Source organism: Gigantopelta aegis, unplaced genomic scaffold, assembly GCF_016097555.1.
Source record: "Gigantopelta aegis isolate Gae_Host unplaced genomic scaffold, Gae_host_genome ctg3144_pilon_pilon:::debris, whole genome shotgun sequence".
Lineage (NCBI taxonomy): Eukaryota > Metazoa > Mollusca > Gastropoda > Neomphalida > Peltospiridae > Gigantopelta > Gigantopelta aegis.
Genome location: NW_024533197.1, coordinates 30,141 through 40,000, shown reverse-complemented (window position 1 = coordinate 40,000; position 9,860 = coordinate 30,141). Strand labels below are relative to the sequence as shown.

Below are 9,860 nucleotides of genomic sequence, written 5' to 3'. Positions count from 1 at the left end.
GCTGTAATCAACTCAAGAAGTTCATTTCTCTTTGGGCTATTTCGGAAAAAAAGGCAACAGTTCTTAAGTTTGTCGATCATGTTACGCACTTCTGGTATGTTACAGGCGTGACTTATAACCAGATTTAAGCAATGGCCACTACAGTGCACATATGTTGCTAATGGAGCATGCTCTCGGATTTTAGCCTGGACGCCAACTCGACCAGATGACATGTTACTCGCCCCATCATATCCTTGACCACGCATATCTTTCAATGGTATACCAAGGTTTTCCAGTATGTGAATGATCTCATTGGCCAGATATTCACCCGTGGTGCGAATCACTTTTGAAAATTGTATGAACTCCTCCCTAATATTTTCATCTGAATCCACGAAGCGGACGCACAGAGCCAGCTGTTCAGTGTTATGAGATGTCACCTCATCCGCCATGATACTATAGAACTGTGCTGTCTTTATCTCTTGGACAAGGTCACCGAGAATTATGTGATTGCCTATAACATCGAGTAACTCATTTTGTGTTTGTGGTGACAAGTAAGTGACACATTTCATTTGTGGCTCCATTAAATGTTCATGTAAGGTTGAGCAATACCTAGCCAGTACCTTGATCAAGGAGAGAAAATTTCCCGGGTTTTGTTTTCTCATCCTCCAAGTGTTCGTTCTTCCCACGTAATGCTATACCTTGCTTGCCACAATACACAATTGCTTCTGCAATGCATCGAAGTATTTCTCGGTTTTTGTCAATGTTCTTTGACCTATTGTTTTCCATCAAAATTGGAATAGTGGCATTAGGATTTTCAATACTTTTGATGAACGTGTCTGCAATTTGCATTGCCTCTTGGTGGTACTCGTTGCTTTCGTGGCTTTTGCACTTTTCGGACTTCTTTTGCCAATTTATAAATGGCCGATTGACAAATTGCCCTTTCCCTTCTCGATTCATACAGAAAAGTGAACACATGATGCAAAAGGCACCATCGAGTTTTTGGCTATAAACTAACCATTGATATTCCTTCAACCAGCTGAGTTTAAAACTGCGGTTACAGCCACCAACATATATTATAGGAAATGTATATGTTTCGGACGGCTGGCTATGGTGTTTGATTAGTGTATATTTTTTCTCCATCAGAGAGTCCTTCAATTGCTTTTTTAATATCTAGTACTGACATTGTTGCAGTAATGATATGTCCAATATCGTTAATTGTTGCAGTAGGTGTCTTGGTTTGGGATTCTTCTTTGTATCCTTCGCTAGCAGACCCTGATGGCGATTCTGATGGATTACTTTTTTCGTCAGGAGTCGGGCGTTCTTCTCGTGGTGCCTGTTGGGTTTGCCCTTCTCTTGGTCGTGGTCGTTTATTGTTAAAGAATTTATCCAGGGATTGACATCTCTTGGATGCAATTTTCAGTTCCTGTTTTCTTTTCTCTGGCCTGCCCATCTCGAATGTTTGCTGCAAACAATTTAAAACCACACTAAGTTATACTTTCATTTATTCCATTGTATTGGATTGGAATAGAAAGTTGCATACGTAATTCAAAACGGAGTACAACGATCAAAGGTTCGAGTTGAACTACAGTATATATTATCAATAATGCGAGGCCTAACTAGGCAACAACACTAGCTCTACTGTTTTATTTAAAGTTACATTGTTAGCATGTTTCCTACAGTAAAATATGACCACAAAAATTATTTTAAAAAGCTCTTGTTTGTTCGCTAATAAAACCTATCGTGTAGGCCTACTCTAAAATGACAGTCACCATGAGTACTGGACATTTTAAGCTTAAGGTAAGTTGTCAATGTCAAGTGTGTATGTGTGTGTGTGTGTGTGTGTGGACACGTATGCATGAGATAGAGGGAGATGGGGGAAAAGAGAGTGAGCAAGAGAGTACTAAACAGGTTTTCCCTAGATATCATTTTTTACGAAACGAATGAAGTTCCCAAAGGTATCTAACCGAACGAAAGTGAGGTCAGATACTTTGGGAAGTTCATGAGTTTTCTAAAATTAATGATATCTAGTGAAACGAGTGCGGTATTTTATTTATTACCAACATGTTTATGAAGTAAAATGCACTGTGCTATCAGAGAAGCTGGCGTCGCTTACTAAAATTACATCAAATTATCGATACGAACCAATGAAAAAACGTATATCCGGTACGACACTGCCGATGTTTTATTTAATGACACACTAAACACATTTTATTTACGGTTATATGGCGTCGGACATATGGTCAAGGACCATAATTATGTTTACACATAGGCTACTCTTTCCGATTAGCAGCAAGGGCTCTTTTGTATGCACATCCCACAGACAGGATAACACATTTACCATGACCTTCGTTAACTAGTTGTGGAGCACTGTCTTTGGATAACATGGTTAGGCGATATGCGACTTTAATTTTGGCTTGCGTGTCACATATTCAAAATAGAGTGCTACATGTATGTTCCTTATCCTTTGAACAAAACAATTTATTAGGCCGGAAAAAACAACTGAAATAAGTATACTATATCTACTAGTCTAAGTGCATATTGATAGTTGGGGGAATATCTGTTGCAAGTAGGCCTACTTACGTTTGGAAATCACCTTCCTACACCACTGAGCAGATAAGATGTCTTTGGATAGTATGGTTGGGCGATAATGCGGCTTTAATTTTTGGCTTGCGCATCAAATATTGAAAACGAGTGTGTATGTTCCTTATCCTTTGAAACAAAACAAAATTAGGCTGGAAAACAACTGAAATAAGTATACTGCCGCTACTAGTGCATATAGGTACATGTAGTTGGTCTGTGTCATTTGCAAGTACTTACGTTTGGAATTCGAAATCACCAGGCTTCTATGTCTTTGGATCATATTTTCGTCAACGTCTGACGTCATATCCTTGTTGATGACCATACATTTCGAAAGCTTAACATGAGCTCGGTGTACTACATTATTTTATAACAAAATAAAACTATGTAATAACAAGCGACGGGCACGCATGGACGCCTATATGAATATAGAGCCATATACAGCACTGTGTTAAACAAAATTTAATAATAATTAAAAAAAAAAAAAAAAAAAAAAATAGTAATATTTTACTTCTGAAAGCGGACCATTTGCTTCAGCGGGGGGGTTCGTCCGAACCCCCCGAACCCCCCCAGCCTACGCCCATGAGTGTGTAAGTACACACACTTTACAGTTATTGAAATATTTACATCAATAATATCAATGTCAACGTTGTGTTATAGTTTTTATATGCACAGGAATTTGGGATTTAAATAAAGTCGAAGACCGCAAGACCAAAACACGGACGTCAAACATTAAAGGGACACACCCTAGTTACGGCTAGTTGTTAACCATTACGGCGTTGTTTTTCGCTATTAAACCCATTTTTTCACAAATAAAATTGCACTTTACTTACCGTTTATTATTTAGAATATACATTTCCATTCACCTGAAGTGTTTTTTGGTAATCCTGGTAATCCTGGTGTTTGTAATACTACAAAATGCATTTTTCGTATTTCTGAAAAACGGACGCACGTTTGAGCAGACAAGGTCTAATCTATTTTTAGACGGGATATTTCCATTTCAATGTCACAGAAGTTGGTATACCACGTGACGGTTTTCATTTTGGTTCGGTTTGTTTTCTCGCGCAATCAACATCCGATTTGTTGTTGTTCATTTGTGAGATTTTTCTTCACAGTTCGTGAAAATTTTCAGTAACAATAAAGTTCAGACAAGTAAGTATCTCAATACAAAACGTTACAAACAATTAAAACCAATAATGTTGCTAAGTCCTACGATATCTGGAGAGGGTATACAACCAGGACAGAACAGTTGGAACATGTCCAGGAGAGGTGAAAAGAACGCACCCCAAGTCTGTGAAATTTGTCGTGACGTAGGCATTGTTGCGCTTCGAGCGACATCTACCGGTGACATCAGAATACAAACTTTCAAAATTATTTTAAGCAATTGGGACATGGGGATTCCCATGGTATTTATCGATATAAAACCTGCTTTTTCACTCCATTTGATAAAAACGTGATCTAAGTGTGTTACAGGTTTGTAGATTAACCAAATTATAATTTATTTTCGCTGGATGGAACTAGGGTGTGCGGCTTTAAATTAACATCCCATAAATAAATTACGGCAACTATTTACAAACATAATTTCATACACTATAAACATATTATTATGAAATACAACTAAATGTAGCTCGCATTGTGTATCCAAACGATCACCAATAACAATAGTTGCGCAATTTCGTTTTTGTCTATCGTGCGCGACACGACAAACGGCACTACTAAGAATTTCATTAAACAATAACTATAATAAATGGCATAGTTCCAGACATTACAGAATACAAGCAAATGTGCAAATAATTACTACTAAATGTAAAAATAAATATTTTGTTTTGTCCAATATTAAAATTACTTGAGAAAGGTCCACGTCACAGCACGGTTACGAAAATTGTTGGGACAGCCATGACAATAGATATATATATATATATGTGTCACGTGTGGTGCTAAAATGATATTTGCGTCATTTCGCGTAGTGAGTGAACTTGCTGTTTTTGTTGATATTTTTCATATATCATTATAATTACAAAATTACATCTCATAAAACAATATCGGTATTTTTAACAAAGGTTCCTTGAAGGTAAAATCTGCAATATCTGCTAAATCATACTTGCATGATATAAATCATGCTTACTTGCAGTATGTGTTTTTGTTGTTTATTAATATTATTAAGAATGGAAAGAACGAAAATTAGTTTTTTAACGACACCACTAGAGCACATTAATTAAAGAATCATCGGTTATTGAATGTCAAACATTTGGTATTCTGACTCGTAGTCATCAGGAAGGAAGGAAATGTTTTATTTAACGACGCACTCAACATTTTATTTACGGTTACATGGCGTTATGGACCACACAGATATTGAGGGAGGAAACCCGCTGACGCAGCAAGGGATCTTTTATATGCACCATCCCATAGACAGGACAGCACATACCACGGTCTTTGATGTACCATTCGTGATGCACTGGCTGGAGCGATAAATAGCCCAATGGGCCCACCGACGGAGATCGATCCCAAACTGACCATGCATCACGCTAGCGCTTTACGACTGGGCTACGTCTCGCCCAACGTAGTCATCAGAGGAAACCCGCTACAGTTTGCCTAATGCAGAAAGGGATCTTTTATATGCACTTTCCCACAGACAGGAAAACACATACCACGGCCTTTGACCAGTTGTGGGGCACTGGTTGGAACGAGAAAAAAACAATCAGTTGAATGGATCCATCGAAATGGTTCGATCCTGCGACGCAAGCACCTCAAACGAGCTCTCAACCGACTGAGCTAAATCCCGCCCCTGTTAAGAATGGTTAAAACTTTCACAAATCTATCATAAATTAATTTCAGGGATTTTAATGTGTTTCAAGCAGTGATTAATTATGTCTAATCTACATAGAAATAATATAACATTAATATTAAACAAATTTTTGAAAACATTTGTTGTATTGTTTTAGTTATTGTATGTAATTACTATTGCAACATTATAATATTACTTCCGAGATAGTATGGCTTCTGGTGTCAGTCAAACAGATATGCATATGTATGTTTTGATCCATATATTAACGAGTTAGAGTTTGACTACTGAGCATGTTTTCAAGCATGCATGTGTGGCTTATTCAGTTTTATTTTCTTCTGTGGTCTGGGAATGGTAGTCTTCTGTAAGCGCTACAGGAATTATGCAGTGTTAAGTGAAGGATCTCTAGCGACTGGCCCTTTGACTCCTCGGTGTGCGGGGCCGGGAGGTAGCTCAGTGGTACAGCGCTCGCCTGAAGCACAATCGATCTTGGATCGATTCCCGTCGGTGGGCCCATTGGGCTATTTCTCGTTCCAGCCAGTGTTCCACAACTGGTGTAACAAAGGCTGTGGTATGTACTATCCTCTCTGTGAGACAGTGCACATAAAATATCCCTTGCTGCTAATCGAAAAGAGTAGCCCATGAAGTGGCGACAGCGGGTTTCCTCTCTCAATATATGTGTTGTCAAACATTTCCTTGATTCCTTCCTCATTGTGCGAGATGCGGTTTTGATTATGGATACCAGTTTTGTTATTTATGATTTGTTAATGTCTACACCTACACGTAGTTGCAGCAAAATTGTTAATTACCTTGTGTGCAGTCTGATAATTTCCATCCGTCTTGACACCCTCCATCACATGCACCAGTCTCTGGGTCGCATGATTCTGTAGAAGCACATTTCCGGTTAAAACACATCATGCTGCAGTCAATACCATATTTAACGTTGTGTTGACATGCTGGAAGAAATAACAATTATTTCGTGGTGCTGATGACTTGTTGCCTTTATGTTTTTGTTTTTGTTGTTGTTGTTGGTGTTGTTGTTGTGGTGGTGGTGGTGGTGGTGATGGTGGTCATCGTTTTTGTTCATTTTGGGTAAACCACAAAATGTATTGTTGCAGAATATCTATTGCTAAGCTGTGAGAACAACGTACATTTGAGTTCTGTTGTCATGCGCATATTGTCAATGTACAAACATATAGCAATGCGCCTTGTGTGTTGCGTCATCATGAACGACACCCAGTGGCAGGGAAAACACAAAGTTATTAAAACTTCATTTGTACTTGGTGATTTGGTAAAGAACATTACATGATGGCAAGGAGAAGCTGTTGTGGGGAGTGTTGAATTTTGTCTTTTTTAAGGGACTGTCCTGAGTTAGCAGCCATTGTAAGATGCTTCTAACTAACAGAGCCGTTTCCGTGAATACAATTACATATTAAATGCATTTTCTTGCTTAGAATACCAGTGTCTCCATACATAAAGTGTTTGCGATCCTGTGCTAATGTTTGCAGCATTCAGTGTTGATTTTCTTCCGGAATATTTGTTTTCGTACGTACGAAATTAATGGAAGGTAAAATCTGTTTTGGGCTACTACAAATATTAGAGCTACCTCATTTTGTAATCAGAAAAATATTTTCAATATATTGTCTTAAAAAACGATTTGTATTCATCAACATATTACAATGACAACCAAATCAGGATAGTCCCTTAAATATTATTATAATAGAAATAAAACCTACTGGTTCACCTAGAATTGTCAGTTATAACAAATTGCACAACTTGTTTATTAATCAATGGCGAAAACACTGTAAATTATTTCACAATTAACCAAATATGAATAGAGGTGTAGATGAGCTGTACTGTAATTATTGCCTCGCATTGCCAAAATCTGAGGGTGAGTTATAGGTATTACTGTTCCACCGATGGTGACAGCGAAGCGACGGCATCAAATTTTGAGTTTAGCTACAATGCTTTTAAATAAAATATTTTAGCGTTTCGCGTGTAGATCCATTTCTCGCAAACAACAAATGATGGGATGGTCGTATAATCGTAAACACAGAGTTAAAATATTAAAATACTGCCATAATATATGGTGTCCAGTTACTAACGGATTATTTCAACCATACACATGCATTTTATAGCTTAGATGTCATTATAAAAGTGTAGTCAGGGAGGTAAGGTGGCGCTTAACGCCACCTAGATCAGTTTAAATATACTGAGTCAAATTAAAACCTTCACAATCTAAAATGTGAATAAAGTCAATGAGTGTTGAAAGCAGGTATTTTTCAGGAATAAATATTGTAATGGCAATGCCTATACTCCATTATTTTTTTAAGCCCATCACAGCCCACGTGACTACAATATCACACGTGTTTTAATAGTTACTTGCTCACAGTAGTCTGACACAACGAACAAACACATTACAACGATATGTTACTACCTGTTTCGATGCCACGCCTCACAAATGTGCAGCGTGAACGTCGGCATGCTGCACGCTGGAACGTCAGTAGTTGACATTGCAAGGGCGCTGGGTTGCAGTCGTCGGGCAATTTATGATCTGCGGACACGAGTACAACACACAGGCACCACAGCTGATCGCCCCCGACCGGGTAGACCACGTATAACGTCATAGGCAGATGATCGTCATATTGTGTTACGTCACCTCCGCAACCGTTTCCTGACAGCTACAGCAACCAGTAATAAACTTTTCAGACGTCGAGTGTCCGCCACTTGCGATGGCCTCAGAGGGAATGGAAAAGAGTCGTGTTTAGCGATGAATCCAGATTCACACTGCGATTTGCCGATGGCAGGCAGAGGATTTGGAGACGACGTGGTGAACGTCATATTCAGTGTTGTGTATGTGAAATTGACAGATTCGGAGGCGGAAATGTAATGGTTTGGGGTGTTTTTATGTGGAAATGGACGTTCTCCACTTCTTGTCATCCGTGGCATCCTCAACGCTGTTGCATACCGCGACCAGATGCTGGCCCGAGAACTTGTGCCCTTCATGGTCCAGGCTTGATCTTTCAGCATGGCAACGCCAGACCCCACACGGCCGTCTTGACAAGGGATTACCTGAGGAACGCGGGCATCAATGTAATGGATCGGCCTTCAAGGTCGCCCTACCTGAATCTGATCGAGCACGTCTGGAATGTGCTGGGAAGACGCCTGCGCACTCTCAGGAACCCTCCACAGACTTTGCAGGAACTTGGTGCCTCATTAGTGGAACAATGGCGCCGTATTCCTAATGCAGTCTTTACACGCATCAGGCAGTCAATGAGGAGACGTTGCCTTGCAGTTGTGGGTACACATGGAGGGCATACGCGCTACTGAACCTGTGGTTTCATCAGATGACCCTGCTTGTGAATTACCATTTTGACTGTTTGTGGTTTTGACGAATGCTGTGGGCGCATCTAACAGATGTTTGACTCAACATTTATTCCTATTCTTTCTTTGGACGTCATGCAATAAAAACATACCTTATTTAACACGTTTTTCTGTCATATTTGCTAATTAGCCAAGATGAAACGGTTGTAAAGTTATTAATTTGACTCAGTATATTAACTATTTTGACCAATGTACTTGGCTGAAGCAGGTGTATCAATTATATAGACCAATTGAAGTGGATTTAGCAGTCATAGCCTAAGTCAGAGAACAAACGCATATTGATTTCAATTAAACATTATAAATAATTCAAACGACATTTGTTGTGGTTATCTCCCGATGACGTAAGTTTATAAAATGTTTCCAGTTACCTGTACACGTTTTTCCATCTCCAGAAAATCCACTTCGACAGCTGCATGTATATGATCCATCTGTGTTGCTGCAGTTAGCATTAGTACTACATGAATTCTGTCCCAGGCACTCATCCACATCTTTAATTGAGTGATAGCCATATTAGAATTTAACTAAGATTACGGGTCAAGAGCATGATAAAACAATTTTCAAGCATAGCATACATCAGTAGTCTTTGAATAAGAATTATTTTCCAAAACATGAACACATATTAAAACAGTTAATATTAGAAAGGTACACTGATATTAAAACAACCAATTTTGATCCCTGTCATTTCTAATTGGCAAATGTAACAAAATCATTATAAAAATCATGTTGAGGTTTTCTTAAGAACATGAGACAGAACGTTTGTTAACCACAATTTTAAATAACTAACAATGCATGCAAACCTATTCATTCCCTGAGCTTTGGTGTCCTAAAATGGTTATTATAAGCAGGGTATTTATTGAAAGAATAAGCGAATTCAATGATTTGGCGTCGCAGAGTAGCTGGGAAATATATTATATTACAATAGTTCTATAATTAGAAAAACTCTTATTTTCGAATTATACTTCTCGGATTTCTATGCATCAATTTGATGCATTTAGCTTACCTACTTTAATTCGGTAGCTAGTGCACACAAAACTATAAGCATGCAAGAATCCCGTCTTGATATGATTCAGAAATGATAAGCAAATCCTTTATTTTGGATGTATTTATTTTTAAACTAAAGGTTTTAATCAATATTAAT

General features: G+C 38.4%; 1 protein-coding gene across 1 annotated transcript in view; it reads right to left on the bottom strand.

Annotated features, from left to right (window-relative positions):
• Nucleotides 1-8,129, bottom strand: part of LOC121391945 (delta-like protein A) — a 16,406-nt gene extending 8,277 nt beyond the window's left edge. The window contains exons 1-2 of the mRNA XM_041523393.1: nt 7,776-8,129; nt 6,148-6,294 (exon numbers count right to left, since the gene is read on the bottom strand). Of these exons, the coding sequence (XP_041379327.1) occupies nt 6,148-6,294; nt 7,776-7,965 (337 nt within the window). The 5' untranslated portion in view covers nt 7,966-8,129. The remainder of the gene's footprint in view (nt 1-6,147; nt 6,295-7,775) is intronic.
• Nucleotides 8,130-9,860: the final 1,731 nt, after the last annotated feature.